This window comes from Boleophthalmus pectinirostris, unplaced genomic scaffold, assembly GCF_026225935.1.
Source record: "Boleophthalmus pectinirostris isolate CB_2022bp ecotype Guang Dong unplaced genomic scaffold, ASM2622593v1 HiC_scaffold_21, whole genome shotgun sequence".
Classification (NCBI taxonomy): domain Eukaryota; kingdom Metazoa; phylum Chordata; class Actinopteri; order Gobiiformes; family Gobiidae; genus Boleophthalmus; species Boleophthalmus pectinirostris.
The window spans coordinates 37,064,512-37,088,870 of record NW_026571175.1 but is presented as its reverse complement, the minus strand read 5'-3'; the positions used below and the strand labels follow the sequence as shown (position 1 = coordinate 37,088,870).

The following is a 24,359-nucleotide window of genomic DNA, read 5'->3' as shown; positions in this document are numbered from 1 at the left end:
GTCCTGGTTTAGTCCTGGTTTAGTCCTGGATTAGTCCTGGTTTAGACCTGGATTAGTTCTGGTTTAGACCTGGTTTAATCCTGATTCAGTCCTGGTTTAGTCCTGGTTCAGTCCTGGTTCAATCCTGGTTTAGACCTGATTTAGACTTGGTTCAGTCCTGGTTTAGTCCTGGTTTAGACCTGGTTTAGTCCTGGTTTAGTCCTGGTTTAATCCTGGTTCAGTCCTGGTTCAGTCCTGGTTTAATCCTGGTTCAGTCCTGGTTTAGTCCTGGTTTAGTCCTGGTTTAGTCCTGGTTCAGTCCTGGTTTAGTCCTCAGTCCTGATTAGTCCTGGTTAGTCCTGGTTTAGTCCTGGTTCAGTCCTGGTTTAGTCCTGGTTCAGTTTCAGTCCTGGTTTAGTCCTGGTTAGTCCTGGTTCAGTCCTGGTTTAGTCCTGGTTTAGTCCTGGTTAGTCCTGGTTTAGTCCTGGTTAGTCCTGGTTCAGTCCTGGTTTAGTCCTGGTTTAGTCTGGTTCAGTCCTGGTTTAGTCCTGATTCAGTCCTCGTTTAGTCCTGGTTTAGTCCTGGTTTAGTCCTGGTTTAGTCCTGGTTTCAGTCCTGGTTTTAGTCCTGGTTTAGTCCTGGTTCAGTCCTGGTTTAGTCCTGGTTTAGTCCTGGTTTAGTCCTGGTTTAGTCCTGTTCAGTCCTGGTTCAGTCCTGGTTTAGTCTGGTTTAGTCTGGTTCAGTCCTGGTTTAGTCCTGGTTCAGTCCTGGTTTCCTGGTTTAGTCCTGGTTTAGTCCTGGTTCAGTCCTGGTTTAGTCCTGGTTAGTCCTGGTTCAGTCCTGGTTTAGTCCTGGTTTAGTCCTGGTTTAGTCCTGGTTCTGGTTTAGTCCTGGTTCAGTTCTAGTCCTGTTCAGTCCTGGTTTAGTCCTGGTAGTCTGGTTTAGTCTGGTTAGTCCTGGTTTAGTCCTGGTTCAGTCCTGTTCAGTCCTGGTTTAGTCCTGGTTTAGTCCTGGTTCAGTCCTGGTTTAGTCCTGGTTCAGTCCTGTTCAGTCTTTAGTCCTGGTTTAGTCCTGGTTCAGTCCTGGTTTAGTCCTGTTTAGTCCTGGTTCAGTCCTGGTTTAGTCCTGTTTAGTCTGGTTCAGTCCTGGTTTAGTCCTGGTTTAGTCCTGGTTCAGTCCTGGTTCAGTCCTGGTTTAGTCCTGGTTCAGTCCTGTTTAGTCCTGGTTCAGTCCTGGTTTCAGTCCTGGTTCAGTCTGGTTTAGTCCTGGTTTCCTGGTTCAGTCCTGGTTTAGTCCTGGTTCAGTCTGGTTCAGTCCTGGTTTAGTCCTGGTTCAGTCCTGGTTCAGTCCTGGTTCAGTCCTGGTTTAGTCCTGGTTTAGTCCTGGTTCAGTCCTGGTTTAGTCCTGGTCTCCATGGAGATGTACGTCATTACTGAGGCTCCGTTTACACTGAAATGAATCCGAGTATCATCGTGTTGGAAACGATCTGCGTCCAGACACGTCGTTTCTGTTTCCGCAATCAAAGTCCACGTTCAGTCTGCAGGTTTAACGCTCAATTTGGATTTTTTTTGTGAAATCCGATGTTTTTTCGAGGTGGTTCACATTTCCAGTTAAATGTGACTTGTATGTGACTCCAGTGTGAACATTAAACGGTCCAAAAGTGTCCCACATGTGACACTGGAGACACGACGACGTCAACCGCAGCGAGCGTCTCTGTGTTTACACAAGTTGAACAAACATGGACGCAGCATCGAGCACCTGGAGATTTTAAAGTTCCTCTCGTACCGGAGCCACAACATGAACAACTGACTTGTTTTAAGGAGGAGATTGAGAAGGAGAAGGACCAGGTTTTTGGTGGTGGTGTTTTGTGGTGAGTGGAGATGTGCTTCACTTCAGTCACATGGATCATGAACAGTTTTCTCTACTTCAGTGCAGAATAGTGACGTTTGTGTCTTGTTGATGACGTGTAGGTGGAATGAATGTGACCTGGACTGTTCACCACTCAAGTCACATGTTAAAGATCAGATTATGGATCAGTTTCAGGAGCACAGATCCAAGTGTCCTGGGTCGCATTTGAAAAAATCGGATCTGTGTGGTTCAGAGCGTCATTAAAAGATGGGATCCAGGTCACATAGGGGCCAAAAAATCGGATTTGGGTCACTTCAGGTGCAGTCTGAACGTAGACTTACAGTTACCAAACAGAACTCAGAATTTTCCCTGAATTATACTCGTAATCAAAAGGCCGATCTCAGGAAATCACAAAAACACTTTTAGTAATTCCAAGTTTGTTAGTGTGACCAGATTTCCCAAACTCAAAAACTGGGACACCCTCAGTTTGGGGCGGTGCGTAATTAAGGAAAACTGTCACATTTTCTTTGTGTTTTAGTCCATTTTTAAGCAGCTTTTTTTGTATTTTACTGAAACAAAAGTCAATTAACGTCTCTCTTTACTGTTGGCAGGGAACAAACTGGTCAAAAATAGAGACACGTGGGACATTTCTTGTATAAAACTGGGACAAATCAGTGGTTTTGGATGGAAAAAAGGGACGTCTGCTCACCCTGAAGTTTGTGGCGCTGTGAGACGAACCTAAAGCTAAAGCGTAAACACTGATCTTCCTTTTTATCGTCATGTTTTTGTGCGTTTCTGTCTCATTTTTTTTGTAAAGCGCAGGAGCTCCCGTCGCTCAGACCCGAGAGGGGACGGCGACTGGAAACTCAATTTAGATCCTTTTAGAAGTGGACAAAACCCCGAAACGCCGCGCTCGATTCAAACGCGCGCTTTAAAATGTGGACGGCGAACAATGAGACTCCATTATGGGACGCGGTCGCCGAGCGAACGCCGAGCGAACGCCGAGCGAAAACCGAGCGAACAGAGGCAGGCTTTTGTCCCCGACGCGGACGCTTTAAGAAGAGCTCCTGCCCGCGCCGCTTTGTGCACATTCAAACTCCCGATTTCATTTGCCGTTACATAATCGTCTCGTAAACACACTTAAAGCTGCATTGTGTAACTTTTCCCGGCGGAGATGCGGGTGTCGCCTCGTCTGGAATGTCCCCGCAGTACGGCATTAAACCTTCTTCTTAGACCAAAACGCACCAAGTTTCGAGGTATTTTTGAGCCACGGCATCGAATAAACGTAAAGCCGAGCCGTTTAAAGTCGCACTGTGGGACATTCCAGGCAGAGCAGTGACGTATCCATAGAAACGAGCAGGTGACGGACCCCCCCCCGAGCAAAAGTTACGCAGCGCAGCTTTAATGAAACGAGCGCGAATGTAGCAAAATGCAACTCCAGGGATCTTTCGGACGAACTTTCCAAGATGGTTCAAAGGTCCAAATTTGGTCCCTCTTTAAACGAGTCTTTAAAGCTGCACTGCGCAACTTTTCAGGGTGTTTTTCGATAGTTTGATTAGATAAATAATAATTTAGATAATAAATCATTCTCTCATAGTTTACTAATCATTAATAAATGCTCAAATTTGTACTTAAATATGCATTTGTAAACATGCAAATGGTTAGTTCATGAAATACTTATGAGTAACTATTTACAGCACAGGCGAATTAAGTGCAAGTTAAGTGCTAATTCAGGTAATAATTAAGTAGTTACTAAGCATGAATCATTAATTAAGCCTTTGTTCATGCTTTATTAAGGCTAAATAAGGTGTAGTTTTTATAAAGTGATACCAAAAAAAAAACTAAAAAACTGACGCCCAGGACAAGACGTAAAATGCGGACATGTCTGGGGAAAAACAAACGTCTGGTCACCCTACGTTTAATGCCGAGTTGTAGAAAATTCCAGGCAAAACAAAGACGTCTCCACGGGAACAGACGTTTGGCGGAAGCTCCACCGGGAAAGTTGCACCTTTAAATGATAAACGCTGATAAATTCTCTGTTCTGTTCTGTTCTGTTCCGACGGCGGGAACTGAACAGAGACTCAACTCCATTTATTCTCGGTCCGTGCGTTTCCCGAAGGCGCTGCTGACGTGACATTTCCACCTGTGATCTACGACGGGACGCGGAGACACACGGAGCAGCGGCGGGTTTTTCTGGAACCACCGAACCCTGACGGACGGTGCGCCGGTCGAGCTTTTGAATCTCAGTTAAGAACGAAAAACAGCAAAACGGAAAAACGGTTTGACATCTCAATTTTACGTTTTAGCGTCAAACAAAAAACACATTTCAACCTCTATTTCCAACATTTAGTTTAAGGTTTTTACAGACTCTGTGCCTGTTTTCAATGTTGATATTTTATTCTCTCTGGTTTATTTGCTGCGGAAGTTCTCGCTGCGTCCCGTTTCTCGTCGTGGATCAACAGTGACTTTCGAAGACGTGAAAATAAACGCGTCGCTGTAAAAGACGGCGACATGTTCGTCCACGAAACTGCAACGATTTTTCAGGTGAGTCCTTCAGCAGCAGAACGTCCGGAGAGAAGTAAAATAACAAATTAAAGTAAGTATTGGAAATAGAGATCGAAATCTGTGAAATGAAATAACAAACTGTTTTCCCATTTTATTGTTTTTCGTTCTTAATTGAAAATTCTAAAGAACGAATTGTACACGGACCCCTGATAAATCCTGATTTTAGAGTCATTTGGACCATTTCAGACCTGGAATTTGGTCATTTTCAAGCTCGTTTTTTCAAGTTCTTGTATAAAAATTGGGGCAAATTAATAGTTTTGTATAAATCTCCTGGGACAGAGGACACAGGACTCTGCTCACCCGAGGAAAGAGTCAAGACCTTAGAGACAAAATTCTAAAGACCGAAATGAGTGGGACAAGGCCATAACAGGTTCTGGTGTGACTTTCTGCTCCAGAATCAAAAACGTGAGTAAAACCTTTAGTTCAGTTACAGTTTTGGACGCCTCTTCTGCGTTGGTGCTTCACACAGATCTAAAACGAGCTGTGAACTTGAAAACTACAGCTTCGTGACATCACGAGGTGGAGCAGAGCGTTCGGAGGTTTGGAGATGTAGACGGACTCAGAATAAAGACTCAAACATGTGAATGAAACAAAACGCAAAACTCCAGGTGTGTTTTTGAGGAGGAACGTCATTAGAACACATGAGCCTTTTAAAGATCATGTCAGGTAAGTCTGTGCAATGAATCGAATTTTGATCGTGATTTCGATTTGTGTGTAAAACTTTTTCCAAACTCATAAAACCGAGTTGAAACGATGTGAAAAGCTTAACAAGTTTACAGACTGTACAGCTGGATATATAGTTTATTTTGGACACCATCCATCCATTTTCTTCCTTTTTTCCGGGGTCGGGTCGTGGGGGCATTATTCTAAGGGACTCCCAGACTTCCTTCACCCCAGACACTTCCTCCAGCTCCTCCAGTGGGACCCTGAGGTGTTCCCTGTTACGGCCCCAGACCTTAGTTCTAATTTGTTTGTGTGATTTTTGCCGAGTTCTCTTGATTCGCGCTGCAGGAGCCCTGGTCTGTGATTGGCGGAGCAGGTCGACGCCCCCCTCACCTGCAGCCACCGCCCCCCGTTTAAGGAGATGACCAGCACCTGTTCGGGGCTGCTGGTCTTGGTGGTCAGTCTGCCATTTTGGTTTTGCGTTTGTGTGTGTAGTTTAGTTTAGTTTAGTTTTGTGCCTTTTTTGACTTGGTCCCTCGATTCTGTTTGTGGCGTATGTGGTTTAATTTGGGGAACTTGTGTTTAGTTTCGTGTGTGTCCCTCGTTATTGTGTGCGCCTGCGTGACCCTTTTGTGGCACAAAACCCGTTGTCTGTAGTTTTGTTTCTTAGTTAATAGAAGTGTGAATAATGCTGAATGAATAATGCTGTGTAAAGCGTCTTTGGGGACAGAAAATGTCTGTGAAAGCGCTATATAAATAAAGACTTACTTAGTTAAGTTATTTTCTGTATATTTTAGTCTTTTGTTAATTTACCTTTACATTCCTGTTAATTAAACATGATTTCATTTATTCTATTTTACATCTTGGTTTTATTTTTTGTTACTTCCCTCACCCCAAACGAGCTGGGCCGTAACATTCCCAGTCCAGTCCAGAGACATAGTCCACGTTCAGACTGCAGGGCTTAATGCTCAATTCCGATTTTTTTGTGAAATCTGATGTTTTTTCGAGGTCGTTCACATTTCCAATTAAATGCGACTTGTCTGTGACTCCAGTGTGAACGGTAAACGGCCCGAAAGTGTCCCGCATGTGACACTGGAGACACGATGACGTCAACCGCAGCGAGCGTCTCTGTGTTTACAGAATATGTCCAAACACGGACGCAGCATCGAGCACCTGGACATTTTACAGTTCCGGTTTCCGCCTGCTTCAGCGCAGAAGTAGTGACGTTTGTGTCTTGTTGATGACGTGTAGGTGGATGAATGCGCTTTGGCCGTTCAGACTGAAGTCACATGTTAAAGATCAGATATGGATCAGTTTCAGGAGCACAGATCCAAGTGTCCTGGGTCACATTTGAAAAAATCGGATCTGTGCCGTTCAGACTGTCAATAAAAGATCAGATACAGGAACATAGAGACAAAAAATCGGATTTGGGTCACTTCAGGCAGCAGTCTGAACGCATTGTCCCTCCAGTGTGTCCTGGGTCTCCTCCTCCTCCTGTGGGACATGAACACCTCCTGAGGGACACGTCCAGGAGACATCAGAACAGACGTCCTCCCCTCAGACGCTCCTCTCCACGTGGAGGAGCAGCGGCTCTACTCCGAGCTCCGAGCTCTGTCTCTGAGGGAGACGCCCGGACGCCCTGCGGGGGAAACTCATTTGTGTCGCTCGTATCGTGGATCTGGTCCTTCGGGTCATGACCAGAGGTGAGGGGAGGAACGGAGACTGACGCTAAATCCAGACTCGGCTCCTCTTCACCACAACGACCGATACAGCGACCGCATCACTGCCCACGCTGCACCTGTCCACCTGTCAATCTGCCCACGCTGCACCTGTCCACCTGTCAATCTGCCCACGCTGCACCTGTCCACCTGTCAATCTGCCCACGCTGCACCTGTCCACCTGTCAATCTGCCCACGCTGCACCTGTCCACCTGTCAATCTGCCCACGCTGCACCTGTCCACCTGTCAGTCTCTCGCTCCGTCCTCCCCTCACTCCAGAACAAAACCCCGACAGACTTGAACTCGTCCACTTGAGGCAGAGACTCTCCATCCGCCCGGAGACGACAAGACGCCTTTTTTTTTGTTTTGTTTTTTGATACATTTATGTTTTTCTGCCTTATTTCATGTTCATTTTAAACTATATTTTATTCATTTTATGTTTTATACATCGCAAAACTGCTATAAGGTATATTTTCAATTTGAAAGATATTTCATTTCACCACTGCACTGTTTTAGACAAGTATAATTTGCTTAATTTTAATAATTTTATTGGTTTTAAATATGGATGTTTTGTTATAAAGTTTTGCATGGACTTGCCCTCCTCCGTTACAGGATTTTATTAAAGTAAAGACTGTGAGTGGAACTGGGGCCACAGCTCAGGGGAAACTGTGACGTCCACACAGACTCACACACTCACACAAACTGTGTCTCAGTCAGAGGAACAACATTTTGGAACAATCTGCCACTGTCAATAAGAGAAACTTCAACTCTTGCCACCTTCATGTCCTCCTTAAAAGAGCGGCTAAAGAAAAAACAGACTTGTGGGCACTTTTAGTTTAGATTTGTTACTTGTTTTTGCTTTGTTTAAGTTTGTGGTGTTTCCTGCCGAGGGACGACAGATGGAAATTCGCAGTCTTGCTATAATCTGTCATATTTACACTGTGATGTTGTAGATGTTCATTAATATGCACTGTCCCTATTAAATAAAGAAATAAGTAAAAAATTTTTTTTTTTTTGGTGATTTCAATATTGACCAAAATAATCGTGATAATGATTTTTTTTCCATAATGGAGCAGCTCTAACGTCAGGTGTGCGTAAAATGACCCGACTCCAGGTATTTTCAGAAACAGGACAACATGAAACGCTGCAACACTGAGGCTCCGTGAGGCTCCGGAACAGTTCTGAAAAGGTAAAATGCTCCAAATGAGACGATGAAGAGGCCGTAGAGGAGGAAGAGGAGGAGGAGGAGGTGGTAATGGTCTGATGGATGGTTCTGTCACTGCCCACGGACGCTCTTTCAGCTCCAGTGCCCCCAGAGGAGACCCCCCCCCTCGCCCCCCCCCCTTCACCCCCAAACCCCCCCACCACCGCTCCGGCGTCTATGTGTGTGTGTCCCAGAATGCTTTGCGAGCGGCGGTAAACAAAGCAGAGGTCACTAATTGGACAACCCGCCTTACTTCACAAACGGGTGGAAAAAAAAAAAAAAAAAAACGGAGGCCGGGAAACGTTCAGAACACGAGGCGTTTAAATGTAAATACGACGAGGAACAGAGGAGCGCCGTCCCATTTCTCTCTGTAGATTTATCTGTAAAGCTCTTTTCAAATCACATTTTCACACTTTTTTGTTTTTCATTAGAAGCTTAAAGGTGCACCGTGGAACTTCTCTGGTTCAAATCCAGCCCCTGGTTTTGTCTGTGGACATCGCTTTCCATTAGGGAGCATCATTTACCAATTTACAATATTTTGAAAATTTTGAAAATTTTCTGAAAATCAATCTGTACCTTCTATCATTTTTTTTTACATTTGCCAAAGTAAAGTTCCATGAGAAATGTCATGAAATTCTCTTGATGTTTACTGGATCCACCAAACCTCTGAAGTTATGTGTCTGCAGACGCCTTAAATCTGAGCTGAAACATCAGTTTTTCTTTAATAACATCCTTATTCTTTCTGGAAACTTGGGTTTACCAAACACTAAGCCGCACCTGGACCCGGTCAAGCAGAAGTAAACAACAAGACCAAAACTTCAAGTGAATTCATCTGATATAAAAGTGTATTGAACAGATACATATGTACTCGAGTTTATCAAACTGTTCACCTTTTTTCTGTTCCATTTTTGGTTCTAAAGTTCCATCTGTTTTAAACAGACCATGAATGAAACGTGGAACAAAAATTATTTCCCAAATTTCAAAAACCTGCAAATCATGTAAATAAATGTTTGTATTTCATCATATCTTGTGTTATTCCATCTTTGAACTGTTGATGAAGGGACAGGATTTAAAAAAAATATATATATATTTAAAATGATAAAAATGTTCTTGGAAGGACTGACATATTTTATAGAAATAGTTTCCTTTCATTTTGAAGTAATATTAAAGTTTTCAGAAGAAAAAAGCGACAAATGATGTAAAATCCTGCACCTTCTACTTGTTTGTACAATTTTCCCTCCGTTACTTTTCCCTCCGTTACCATGAACTTTCTTAATAAAAAATCTCATGAGTCAAAAAGTCAGAGGTTTTTCAACCTAATCTTGTACCATATGGTAGAAAACTATATGAAGCAAATATTCAAACCAGTTTGTTAAGGATATGGAAGTGAGAACCAAGAGTTATCACTGTTTGGATTTATTGACCAAAAAGTGCTGCATATTTCATTCCCTCCGTTACCAACATGAGTTTTTTAATTTTTTAGTCTTGAACTTGAAAGAATCTCACAGGTTTAACTTGACCCTGTTGGAGTGTAACTCTTTCCTACATTCTGATACTTTACTTATTTCAATAGTTCCTCTAGTTTCTGAATAAGACACATTTGAATGTCAAAAATCTGGCCCTGTTTCCTCCGTTAACACTTGACTGGACCCACATGTCATTGAGACGCTCTGGTGACGTCACACTCACTTACTCTTATACAGTCTCTGACACGACAGAAACAACAAACTTTATGTCTCTCATTTCATCTTTGGACTTTGTGGATTTTGGATCATTATGAAAAAAACACTCAAAATCTTCACAAAATGTTCATATCTTAGAAAGTTTTGGAGGTAGAGATTTAAAATTGGTACCAAAAGATTCACAACAGCAACATTTATATTCAACTTTCACTGACACCATGGCCCTAAATGGTGCCGTTTTCAGTCAGGCAAAAGAACAACATCTCCGTGGTGGAAAGTTACACAGTGCAGCTTTAAACGTCCGATAATACACAAAAACGACTCTTGTTTAGATTTAAACCATGTTCTAATGTTGTTCCCTCCTCGAAAACAGACCTGGAGTTGTGTTTTGTTTCATTCACACGTTTGAGTAAATCTTTATTATTCGTCTGTCTACGTCTCCAAAACTCAAAACGCTCTGTTCCACCCGGTGATGTCATGAATTGGTCGTTTTCAAGCTCCTTCAAGCAGCTCCTTTGACCTTTAGTTCAGCAGAGATCGGCAATTCCAGCTCTGAAACGATCCAGATGATTCTCATGAAGGTGTGGGGAGTTTAAAAACACACTGGAGCACTTCCTGTATCACCACACGATGACATCACAAGGTGGAGCAGAGTGTTTCCTGTTTGAGAGTAGGAGAGAGCTTTAAACATCTGCGTTCGTTCGTTCGTTTTGTGTCCGGTGAAAGACCTGTCCCTGTCCACGGTTGCGTCTAGATTCACCCGTCGCACCTGTCGCACCCGCCGCACCCGTCGCTGGACACTGCGGTACTTTTCAAAGGTGCATTGTGGGTAATTTCGAGTGCACACTGTGTGACATTTGGACACCAGTGTAAAAGAATCCGTGTGTCATTCGATCATTCCGATTTTCAAAATAAAATGAAAAATAAGAAAATGAAAAAATAAAACAACTATTTTCTTCATTATTTGTCTCCAAAACTAAAACTAAAAAACAGAAAATGATTCGGTTTTTTCAGTTTTCGATTTTGTTTTTAAATGAAAAATGGAAAAAAAAAGGATAACGGACTAAACCAGGACTGAACCAGGATTGAACCAGGACTAAACCAGGACTAAACCAGGACTGAACCAGGATTGAACCAGGACTAAACCAGGACTAAACCAGGACTGAACCAGGACTAAACCAGGACTGAACCAGGACTAAACCAGGAGTGTCGGGACGGGCCCAGAGGTGCTGGACTGAAACTGGTTTAGTCCTGGTTTAGACCTGGTTTAGTCCTGGTTTAGACCTGGTTTAGTCCTGGTTTAAACCTGGTTTAGTCCTGGTTTAGACCTGGTTTAGTCCTGGTTTAGACCTGGTTTAGTCCTGGTTTAGACCTGGTTCAGTCCTGGTTTAGACCTGGTTTAGTCCCGGAAGCAGGAAACGACTGTTATCCATTTTTTTCCATTATTCATTTAAACACAAAATCTAAATCATTATCTGTTTTTACATTTTGGTTTTGGAGACAAATAATGAACTAAATTGCAGTTTTTTCATTTTCTTATTTTTGTTTTTATTTTGAAAAACGACTGACACATGGATTTAAATGGCTTGACCCTAAATAGTGCCCTGTGTAGAACTGTGGCCACGTTTACATGATGTTTTTTTTTTAAATTCCGAAATAATAGTTCTGAATTAAAACATTCTCCCTGGAGTTTTGGGCAGAAACACCAACGGATTTACGTCTTCGGGAAGGAAACACACTTCAGTCGTTCCTCCACGGACACAAACACCGTCCAGACTTTTTTAACCCGCAGTGGTTCTGATGATAATTGTTGTGCAGCAGCTGGAGAATTTTGTCATCACACTTTCTGTCTGTGTGAGGAGGATGAAGATAAAACCTCAGCCCACTCCCGCATCCCGCTCACAAATCCAAAGAGACGTGGAGGAAAGTCCCGAGACACGACTGATGGAGCCGGATCGAAGTGCGACACAACGAACATGCGCCGACGCACCAGCATTATTTTAACAAGAACAAAGGAGAAACATGATCCAGGAAGAAATGAATTTGACTAAAGGGGTGTTCGCACCAAAGCGTCAAAAAACGCCCTGACGCCTTCGCATTTGAGTTTAGACGCCGCGGACGAACGGGAGAAAAATAGTTGAGCTGGAAACAAGAGCCCGGTTCCGCTCTTTTCCCAAAACAATGTCAGACCAGGTTGAGAGAGACTTGTGTGTAGGCCTGTAACGATAATCAATAAATCGATTAATCGTACGATAACTTTTAACGAGCTTGATCACTTTTTCAGCCAGGATAAATTCTATTTGCATGCTTGTTTGTTTTCCTCGCTCTTTCTCGCTGTCAAAGAGACTGAATGTTAGAAAGTTTCTATCGCTCTCTGACTCGTCTCGTTTAACAAACGTAATGACGCTTGAACTAAATGCGTGTTGTCTGAGTGCAGAAACACAAGCTAGAGCGCCGCCGTCAGAACCAAAACAGTTCATCGCGGAGTGAAAAAACAAGTCACGATGCCGAATCAACACGAGTGAACGGGACACGTCTCAACAGACACGTGCGTCAAATGCAGCGAAACGCAAATGACGAGAAGAAATGCCTCAAACATCAACAGCCGATATAAACCCAAGCGACAGAACGAGCCCAGCGCCCGGGAGAACCCGAAATCCCAAAACGGAACCGACACGACACCAGACAGGACAGAGGCTCCCTCAGAGCGAAACAGCATCATGTGTCGCGGGTTCATACGAACATTTAAATGACCAAAATGACGAGTCTCACAGCAGCAGCCACAGAGACGAGACACAATATTCCAATGTAAGTCAGCGACTAAAATCACTTTTAAGGACAATTTTGTTACAGAGACTTAATAATCCATTTTATTTATTGCTTTGGTTGTGTTTGGTTCATCAGTGGTTTATTCAAGTGCATTTTTGTGAACAAGTCGTCACTGTGAGTCAGACACATTAGACTTAGTCCTGTGTTATTAGTCTGTTTTATTTATGCCTGTTGTTTTTGTTTGTCTAACACTTCCTGTGTTAAATGTTCTTTAGAAAGTAAAGTTTATTGATCATTGAGAGGATGTATTTGCATTTTTATTCCATGGTCATTATATTAGTTGAAATTGGTCTCAAAATGTCAATATTATAGTTTATCGCAGTAAATTCTTGGTCAATTTATCGTCCAGCAAAATTTGTTATCGTTACAGACCTACTTGTGTGTATTAATACATTAAAACAATCAGCGGAGACGATCGGGCCGACGACTGCAGCGTATGTATATTTATACTGCGCAGTGATACAGTCCTGGTCTAGTCCTGGTCTAGTCCTGGTCTAGTCCTGGTCTAGTCATGGTCCGGTTCTGGTGTAGTCCTCGTGATCCGCTCGGTGATTGAGGCATATATATTTCGACTCCGCTCATGTTTGTGGTTCTGGTTCTCGGGTCGTTCCTTTTCTTCCTGATAATAACGTCGCTGCGTCACTGGATACTCGTCCCTGATTGGTTGACGCGGCACGCCTGATGCGAAAAGTTCAGCATTTTCAACTTCTTGACGCTGACGTCTTGGACGCGCGTCTAGAGCGTCGATGCCAAAACGCTCAAGACGCCAGATTCGCGCGTCCACATAGAGTTTACACAGAAACTCGATGCTGTGACGCTCTGGTCTGAACACCCCTTAAACCTCCCACTTACTTCGGAATTAAGTGTCAATCCAAATAATAATTTTCATCGCCTATTAAGTGCTTACATGGTCTTTTTAAAACGGAATTAATTCGGAATTAAATCCCTCCTGTAAACGTGGCCGGCGTGCGGATATGGACACAGCCTCAGCTTCAGTTCGAAACGAAATCGGACTCGTGATTATTGTTGTGCATAGTTCGGTTTGCTCACTGCTTGAGAACATCTCCGCGTGGACCGGTAGAACGGTAGAAAAAACTGCTGCGTATCGAAAAGGCTTTTGTAGAGACGACTTGGTCATGTTACCGGAGCGACTTCAGAGCAAGTGTGAGTAAAAACTATCTGGGCATGCACAGTTCGATAAAGGTACAAATCAGGAAGGGAGCAAACCCGGGATTCTTCTTCTTCTTCGTCTTCTTCTACTTCTTCTTCTATGGCCACGAGCTCATTGTTCTCTTCTTCTTCTTCTTTGTCGTCGTCTTCTATGGCGTCCGGCGGCGCGGGGTTAAAGGGATGCAAGCGGACCAGGCCTCCTAGTGATTGATCCATGCCTCTACAAAACTACGTCTCTATAGGGTAAAGCTAACATACCTAAGCCGTCTGGAACTTCATGCATCTTGGCTTGGAATCGTGCCTTAAAAAAACAAACAAAAAAAACAAAGAAAAGTCACAAAAGATATGAGCTGCATTCCCGTCCTTCAGTTTTTAAGGTCCGATAAATAAAGTTAAATTTAAAGTTTCCTCTGTTATAAATATCATAAATAACGTTAGAGTCCTGCATATTCCCGTGGGCGGTGCCAGAGGAGTCGTGTGCTACAAGGTGGCGCTCCGGTTGTGCTCCCAGAGGGCGTCGTCCGCGTACAGGGACGGGCAAGGCATCAGGCTGTGAGCGGCGAGGGGGGCGGGGTTGGTGGTGGTGGCGGCGACGAGGGGGGGTGGCGGGGCTGGAGGTGCACGTGGGCGAAGTCGTGGAGGTGGGCGGTGGCGGGGTCGGCAGCGTGGGGGTGTATGTGCGGCGCGGGGGACGGCGCGGAGCGGGTGACGCCGCCGAAGGCCAGGTGCAGCTCGTGCGGCCGGTGCAGGTGCGGCGAGCAGGGCAGCGAGGTGGGCGTGTCCGTCCAGAGCGGCGGGCCGGACGGGGGGGTTGGGGGGGGTGGCCGGGCGGGGAGGGGTGGGGCATGTAGGCGTGGCGCGGCGAGCAGTGGGCGGGGCAGATCGAGGGGGCGTGGCTCCGGGACATGAAGGAGTCCATGAGCTGCGCCATCCTCGCCATCAGCTGACCCAGATCTGACACCTCCTTCCCCAGAGAGTTCACCTGCACAAACACAAACAAACACACACACACAGACGCACAAACAAACACACAAACACACAGATCAGCCACATAGTTCATGTATTGAAGAAAATAGGTGGAAGTTCGACCAAGATCATCAGAAGATTCTAGGTTTGACTCCTGGTTGGCTCGCCACTTTAACAGGTTTATGTAACGGGTTTAATAGTTATAGACAATGTAGTAGTAGTAGTAGAAGTAGTAGTAGTAGTAGTAGTAGTAGTAGTAGTAGTAGTAGTAGAAGTAGTAGCAGCAGTAGCAGTAGTAGCAGTAGTAGCAGATTGATGGAATCTGTGTTGTTTTTCCAAAAACAAAACCAAAAAATAAGAAAATGAAAAATGAAAAACGAATGAAAAAACAACTATTTTCTTCATTATTTGTTTCCAAAACCAAAATGAAAAAAAAATTTTAACAATTCATTTTTTTCAGTTTATGATTTTGTGTTTAAATAAAAAAATTGGAAAAAACGGATAACGAACTGAACCAGGACTGAACCAGGACTAAACCAGGACTGAACCAGGACTAAACCAGGACTAAAACAGGACTGAAACAGAACTGAACCAGGACTGAACAAGGACTAAACCAGGACTGAACCAGGACTAAACCAGGACTGAACCAGGACTGAACCAGGACTAAAACAGGACTGAAACAGAACTGAACCAGGACTGAACAAGGACTAAACCAGGACTGAAACAGGACTGAACTAGGAATAAAACAGGTCCAGGACCAGACTGGACTGTGACCGGGACTGAGACTGGGACCAGACTAGGACTGAAAATGGTTTAGTCCTGGTTTAGTCCTGATTCAGTCCACATGCGGCGCAAAAGTTCGGCTTCACAGTTTAAGTCACGGAAACGGCCGTTATCCGTTTTTTCCTTTATTCATTTAAACACAAAATCAAAAACTGAAAAAAATTAATCGTTATCATTTTTTTTTTCATTTTGGTTTTGGAGACAAATAATGACAAAAATAACATTTTTTTTTTTTTTTTCATTTTCTTATTTTTGGTTTTATTTTGAAAAACGAATAAACGAGCGACACATGGATTCAGGTACGCTGTGACTCATTTGTTCTCACGCGCCCCCTGCTGGTCAGATTAGTCACTACACCACAGCGCTCCTGCTCGGTCCATCTGCTGCTGCTGCTTCATCACACACACACACTGGGCACACCTGAGGGCCCCCGGACACGCTCAGGGGCCCCCGCGGAGAGGAGGTCACCGGTCCGACAGCGTGTGGCCCAGATGAAGTGTTCCGTCGTGTGATTGGATAACGAGCGGGAGCGCGGCGAGTGCGGCGAGTGCGGCGAGTGCGGCGATCGCTCTCACACGTGTCACAAAACCACTGGACCGTAAAGAGGAGCTGCTGCAGTTTGGACGACACAGTTATAAAGTGACTCCGTAGCGCCCCCTGCCGGCCGGCCTCCCCCCGCCAGTGTCAACAATACAAGAAACCCCCATAAAAAACACAAATGAATAATTAAAAATCCTATATTACACAAAACGGACGAGGTACAGAGCTTCTACAGTTGGAGCGGTTACGTTTCATAAGTAATAATATTTTATAACTTACAAACTAAATAAATCAGTCGACTGTTGAATAGAGCCACATTTTTGGCGGTTTGTTTGAGTCTAAATTGACTCTGTTGTATTTTTCAACTGTTAAAAACGACTTTTTACTGAAGCTGTAACAGAAGCTCCACAGTCTCATGTTCTTACTTAAACGTATGTATTCTTTATGTTCCCGCAGCTCTATGTTCTCACAGCTCTATGTTTGATCAGCTCTATGTTCTCACAGCTCTGTGTTTGATCAGCTCTATGTTCCTGCAGCTCGATGTTCTTGCAGCTCTATGTTCCCACAACTCCGTTTTCGCAGCTCTATGTTCTCACAGCTCTATGTTCCCTCAGCTCTATGTTCTCACAGCTCTATGTTCCCTCAGCTCTATGTTCTCACAGCTCTAAGATTTGTCTTTTTTCTAAGAGTTTTCTCAAAATAAAACTAAGTCAGGTCATTTTTATTTTTATACAACATTTAAAGGGGTGATTCAACTTGAGTCATTTCTACTTAGGGTTTATTTTTTGCTTGTTATTGTTGTTCAGTCTACAAATATTTTGCTTAATTAAATAGTTTGAATGTTTGAATGTTTGAATGTGAAGTGTTCATTAAAGAATTCCAGAGAGGTCATCGTGTGTTGTGTCTAAACTGCACTAACTCGTTTAGCTGAGTTTAATTTCACGTTAAGAGTTGGCGTGGTCGTGTTGGAAAGGGTCAGCTCTATGTTCCCAGGGCTCTATGTTCAACTCATCATCAACTGTTGCTGGATAATACGTCATAAAATCTGATGCAAAATAATGATAAAGGAAATGTGGGAACATAGAGCCTAATTTTGGAGAAAAAAATTAAAAATAAATTATAAAAATAGAGCTGAGGGAACATAGAGCTGTGGGAACATAGAGCTGTGGGAACATAGAGCTGTGGGAACTTGGAGCTGCGGGAACATAGAACTGCGAGAACAGAGATGGGGTAACATAGAGCTGTGGGAACATAGAGCTGCGGGAACATAGAGCTGCGGGAACATAGAGCTGCGGGAACATAGAGCTGCGAGAACATAGAGTTGTAAGAACATAGAGCTGAGGGAACATAGAGATGAGGGAACATAGAGATAAAGGAACATAGAGCTGAGGGAACATAGAGCTGAGGGAACATAGAGCTGTGGGAACATAGAGCTGTGGTAACATAGAGCTGTGGGAACATAGAGCTGTGTGACCATAGAGCTGTGTGACCATAGAGCTGTGTGACTATAGAGCTGTGTGACCATAGAGCTGTGGAACATAGAGCTGCGGGAACATAGAGCTGCGGGAACATAGAGCTGCGGGAACATAGAGCTGCGGGAACATAGAGCTGCGGGACCATAGAGCTGTGTGACCATAGAGCTGTGTGACTATAGAGCTGTGTGACCATAGAGCTGCGGGAACATAGAGCTGCGGGAACATAGAGCTGTGGTAACATAGAGCTGTGGGACCATAGAGCTGTGTGACCATAGAGCTGTGTGACCATAGAGCTGTGTGACTATAGAGCTGTGGGAACATAGAGCTGTGGTAACATAGAGCTGTGTGACCATAGAGCTGTGGGAACATAGAGCTGTGTGACCATAGAGCTGTGTGACTATAGAGCTGTGGGAACATAGAGCTGTGTGACCATAGAGCTGTGTGACCATAGAGCTGTGTGACCATAGAGCTGTGAGACCATGGAGCTGTGTGACTATAGAGCTGTGGGAACATAGAGCTGTGTGACCATAGTGCTGCGGGAACATAGAGCTGAGGGAACATAGAGCTGCGGGAACATAGAGCTGCGGTAACATAGAGCTGTGGGAACATAGAGCTGTGTGACCATAGAGCTGTGTGACCATAGAGCTGAACATAGAGCTGCGGGAACATAGAGCTGCGGGAACACTGGCACACCCGCGTATCTGTAACTAGCCCCAGGATTACGACTCGACTCTTAATTTTCTGCCCTCGTCTGAATTCAGTTTTTCCGCCCTGAAACGGAAACTGTATTTTCACTCGGCCCCTGCAGCTCCAGCCTCATCGTCATTATTCGAAGTGACCACAGCGTCTCTCCTCAGAGCCCCGCGCACACACACACACACACACACACACACACACACACGCACACGCACACACACACACACACACACACACACAGTCTCAGTTTTGTCAAATCCGTCCGCTCCAGGCAAATAAGCAATTAGTCGGAGTTATTAGCATTCGGGCAGAGACGCGGAAACGTGGCGGGACCGGACGAGCATCTGCCTTTTCCCCCGTGTCCGTCTCTGGAGCACGGATAAAAATAGACGAAAAGTGAGAGCGAGAGGACAGTCCAATCTGACAGAGTGTCCACCCACAGGACACGGAGACACACACACACGAGAGACACACACACACACAGAGACACACACACACACACACGGAGACGGACAGCTCCACATCATCAGGAATCTGCGCCCACACACACACACACACACACACAGGCACAGGCACGTACAATAGTGAATAGTATCTGAGCCATGAGAAAAGCTCTTAATGATGCACAGAGTTTGTACTCGGATACTCGCTGTGCGCAGAGTGAAGCGGAGGAGCACAAAAACTGTACTCAAGTAAAAGTAACGTTACGGCAATGTAATATTACTCAAGAAGAAGTACAGGTAACACTTTATAATAACTACACCTTATTTAGCCTTAATAAAGCATGAACAAAGACTTAATTAATAATGATTCATGCTTAGTAACTACTTAATTACTACCTGAATTAGCACTTAAGTTGCACTTAATTCACCTGTGCTGTAAATAGTTACTCAATACTTCTTAATTACTCATGAACTAACCATTTGCATGTTTACAAATGTATATTTAAGTACAAATTTGAGCATTTATTAATGATTAGTAAACTATGAGAGAATGATTTACTAATAATGAAATGCAATGATCATTCAGGCAGCTGTTATCTGTTAGTTAAATCTTTCTGAGAGTTTTTCTAAAGTCAAGAATAATTATGCTTTATTAAGAATTTGTTAAGTTTGGTCAAATTCCAGAGAAACAATAATGCATTATTAGTAAATCATTCTCTCATGGCTTAATAATCATTAATAAATGCTCAAATTTGTACTTAAATATACATTTACAAATGAGTAATTAAGTAAGAAATACTTATGAGTAACTATTTACAGCACAGGTGAATTAAGTCCAAGTTAAGTGCTAATTCAGGTAGTAATTAAGTAGTTCCTAAGCGTGAATCATTATTAATTAAGTCTTTGTTCATGCTTTATTAAGGCTAAATAAGGTGTAGTTATTATAAAGTGTTACCGAAGTACACAGCAGTGGTTCAAGAAATTACTCAAGTAAAAGTGAAAATGTATTTGGGAAAAGTACTACTCCTACGCCTTAGAAACTTAAAGAGTAACTTTCAGGAGGTAAGAGCGGATTTATAATTTGAAGTGACTGTGATGGACAAAAGGTGAAATAAATCCCAAAATCTGGAGTTTTCAAAGAGACACAAAAATGAGACAAACTAAATCAGATCTGAAACACAAACATGAGAATCATTTCATATTTTCACAAAAAAGCTTTTGTCACTTTAGACCAGAGGTTTCCAAACTTTTCATCTTGTGAGCTACACTGTATAAAATCCTCCTTACCAGACCTTACAATAAGTTCACTGAACTTTTTAACCTGTTAAAAGTTAAATCAATAAATGATAATAACCACTGAGTTCAGATGTATTTCTGTTTTTCAGTGGATGAATGAATCATTTGAGAGAATTTACATCTTAATAAATCACACATAGGGGAAACAGGCCGGGCATTTCACATTTGAAAAAAGGAACAGCAAAAAGGAATGTGAAAAGGAAACGTCAGGGAGACTCACCAGAACACAAAAAGAAAAAGCAGAACAGGAAAACCTCAAATCCACCATATCAGACACTGTAAAAGGAACAACCACATTATGGATCGGGTCGGGGCTCGGGTCATCGGATCAGAAAACAACAAGTTCAAACGCTGGATCAAGGAGGACAGTGAAATCAGGAAATCAGGAAACGAGGCACGGACAGAATTAACCGTGATGACGGAGCGTTCCTCCTTTCACACACCTGGGACACCCTCCTCCAGAGACACCGGGCGACGGGAGGCGTGGTCAGTCCTGCCAGGTCCATCAGGTCTGACCACGCCCACAGGAAGTAACAACAGCTGATATACGACACGTCACCAACACCAGGACAGATGAAGATGCAGCAGCAGCCGAAACACGTCAACAAGTAAACACACTTTACTGCACCGTCTTTAAAAAGAACCCAAGAAGTTAATGTTCTCCAGGTTCATGTAGATTGTGCACTGTCCCTGTCTCATTAAAACAAATAAACTAAAAAAACTAATATTAATGACTTCACTAAACAACAAATAAAACACTTGCTGGACTTAAATATGTTTTAATCATTTTGTAAAACAGGAATAATGAGTCGACTCCAAGAAATTATGAACTTATCAACTCTTGTCGGCATCAATTAAAGTTTGGTTTGATATTAATAAATTATCGCTAAACATAGAAAAAACTAAATTTATGATATTTGCAAAGCGAAAAGTACAAAATCATGTACAAATTATGCTCAATAATTCACCACTAGAAAGAGTCTTTCAAAATAAATTTTTAGGAATAACCATAGATCATAATTTAAACTGGAAATCACACATAAATACAATTAGGAACAAACTATCCAAAGTGATCGCAATTATATATAAATATAGACATACCCTAGATAAAACAGTCTTTTTATTATATATAACTCGCTGGTGATGCCCGACAGAACCTACGGTATTGAGATTTGGGGCAATACATATAAGACGAATACAAAGCCAGTCTTTACCTGCAAAAAAAAGCAATAAGAGCATCACATTATCAACTTATAACGAACCAACCAATGCATTATTTATAAACCTTCAAACGCTGAAATTTTATGATTTAGTCGACCTTTACACTCTTAAAATCATGTTCAAAGTAAACAACAATCTCCTGTCGAAATCGTTACAAAACATGTTCAAAATCCGAAAGAGCCGATATGAGCTCAGAGGCACGACCACGTTTATTAAAAAGAAAATCAGAACAAACATTATGAAATTTTGTAAATCTGTTAAAGGGGTGGACCTCTGGAATAACTGTACAGAAAACCTAAAATTGTGCACCACTTTCTTTCACTTCATAAAGAAGTTTAAATGTTTAACTCTGGACAGAAACATGAAATATGAGACTTAGTTTGTGCTGTAGAACTTTGTTGTTCTGTTACTGATTAGTTTGTTTCTTCCTGCTGTATTTATGAAGATGAACTGGTGTCAAGATGAAGCTCTGACAAAGGAATAAAGGGTAAAGGCAGAATAAGCTTCAGCTTCAGCCTGCACCTTTTCGGTCTGTATATGTTAAATATGACTGTTTATGAATTAATGTCAAAATATACCTGTGACCCAAATAAATAAATAAATAAATAATAATCAACACCGTCAACTCAGAAAAGCGTCGCAGCAGGTTTGCTCACTATTTTAAGTTGAGTAACTTTACAAAATGAAAATGCCAGAGAGCTACTAGTTTTAATGGTCACAAGAAATGAAGTATATTTAAGAGCCAGAGTGAGTCTTAATGAGGAACAGTTCAATTCCAATAAACATAAACTTGGGTGACCATATTTCCGTTTTGTGAAAACCCGGACACCTTGGGGAGGAGGGGGTGTCTCAACGTTTCTTGGATTTTTTTTTTAGTGCAATTTTGCAATTTTTTACAGCATATGAAGGCATATGAACGCAGTAGTAATTGGGTCAGGATTAAACCAGGACTAATCTTGGACTTAAGAGAGAAAACGCCGAGCAGTTTGTCCACAAAGCGCGATCGGGCAACTGCCGCGTTTAACTCCGTGAGGTGCGGAGCTGAGCCGGTCCTTTCTCCTGTGGTCACCTCCGAGCCCGACCTGACGCTGAGTCCTGTTTCAGTTCTGGTTTAGTCCTGGTTTAGTCCTGGTTCAGTCGTGGATTAGTCTTCCTCTTCAGTCCTGGAATCAGTCCTGGTTTAGTCTTGGTTCAGTCCGTGGCGTAGGCAGTGCAAATATTTGATATAATCTCGGGTTAATGGGCAGGTGCGGTCCTGTCCTGCGCGGGTGCGGTCCTGTACTGGCAGGTGCGGTCCTGTACTGGCAGGTGTTGTACTGGGGGTCTCCAAAAATGAATCCGTGCAGGACTCTGCGCTGTCAGCTCCATTATGGAATAAATTAATCTTCAGTTCGTTACATAAAGAAGGAAGAAAATAACAAAGGACGACAGCAGAAATAAGTTTTAAGAAGGAAGTAAAAAGGGTAAAAAGTGTTGCACCTGTCGATCCTGTCTGAGAAAAGTGTATAAAGTTTGTGCTGAGGTTTTACAGCCTTAAAACAGATATAATAATTGTAAAATATAAAGTTGACGACTTCGCGGATTTCACCTATTTATTAGATTATTTTTAGAACATAACTCCCACGATAAACGAGGGACACTGTCCTCTCACCTCAACCTGTGCACATGGACTCACACTTGTCTCGACCGGGATGAAAAACGGAGAATTTGTTGTCGTTGTTAAATGTGCATTTGTGCTTCGGTGTGTTTCAGACTGACCGACTGTTTGTGTCTTCGCTCCTTCTGAGTCACAGACGCTACGAGAGACGCTCAGTTTAATGAACGGAACTGAAAACCCGGACATTTACATCACTTTATAAAAAAAAAACCCGGACGCCCCGGACATGATGCAAAATACGGACATGTCCAGGGAAAAACGGACGTTTGGTCACCCTACATAAAACATTATTCATAGTAGTGCACAAAATTAATCATCAAAATGACACATGTACAGCGGTAAAAGTCATTTAATTTATCTTTTTTTTCTTATTCAGCACAATACGTGTAACTCAGAAATCCCTTGGTGAACTGAAGAGAGTGGAGAGTTACAGGCTGGAGACTCCTGCTTTAAACTCACTCACGGTGGGAAGAGAAAACACAACTTTTACTCAAGTACGAGTACTTTTACTTCAATGCAACTATTACTGAAGTAGGAGTAAAAGTAAGCTGCTAGAAAAGTACTCTGTCCAGTTTCTTTAAAGTTGTTCAACTGCACCAGGAACAAACAGGACAAATAAAAACTCCACGTGTTTGGACTTTACTCTCTGTTTTTTTTGGCTGCAGTTCTGTGCCAAAGCTAAATGACACTCTGCACCTGTCGGGTCCCGTGACCTGGTGCAGACAGGTGCTGCAGACAGGTGCTGCAGACAGGTGCTGCAGACAGGTGCTGCAGACAGGTGCTGCAGACAGGTGCTGCAGACAGGTGCTGCAGACAGGTGCTGCAGACAGGTGCCAGAGCCGCGCAGGGTTTGAGCCAAAGACGATTTTTATTCTGTTGTTTGTATTTTGGAGCTTCTTTGCTCCGTCTCCACCAAACTCGTGTTCTTTCCGTCTAAACCACAGACTGTATTTATAAAGGGACGTTTCTTTAACCCTCTGGGCAATGAGTTACACACAGGAAGTGAGCACGGGGGCTCTTCAGGCTCCATTAACTCTGGCTCTCGTTGACTTTCATTAGAATATTGCGGCTCCTCTCTCTGGACCTGCTGCTGTGAGCCTCGGCATTAACCCGCGACACGTGATCCTGGGGCTTTTATTTTGCCATTTTTTCCATAAATAAGTTCTAATTCTTAATATCGATGCTTCTATCCTCCAAACACTCATGATGTTTTTTAATTCTGATTTAATTATTCTCAATTAATTAACTTGCAATTCAATGATTCTCCTTGGAGTTTACATGGAAATAATAATTCCAAATTGAGGTTTAGATGGAAACTCGTTAAATCGGCTTTATTTAATTCTGCTCAGCGTCTGGGGGTGGGGAAGGTTCTGATTGGACAGAGACACCAACGGATTTACCGTATTTTATTACACTATTAGTCGCTCTGGATTATAAGAACCAAATATGAGTATAAAGTAAAATATAAAAAAGATGAATGTAAGAATATCATGCATCATTTGTGCTGGAGATTTTATTTGGCATTAATAAAAAACATTTTAAGCAGCAGACAGTCCTTCCTGTACGCCGCGCCGACAGTCCCCCCCCCCGTCCCGTACGCCGCGCCGACAGTCCCCCCATGTCC

General features: G+C 43.0%; 1 protein-coding gene across 1 annotated transcript in view; it reads right to left on the bottom strand.

The window, feature by feature from the left end:
- Positions 1-24,359, bottom strand: part of kcnh8 (potassium voltage-gated channel, subfamily H (eag-related), member 8) — a 191,791-nt gene that overhangs the window by 407 nt on the left and 167,025 nt on the right. Inside the window, 3 exon segments of the mRNA XM_055157118.1 lie at positions 13,716-13,858; positions 13,917-13,959; positions 14,092-14,640. Of these exon segments, the coding sequence (XP_055013093.1) occupies positions 13,716-13,858; positions 13,917-13,959; positions 14,092-14,640 (735 nt within the window).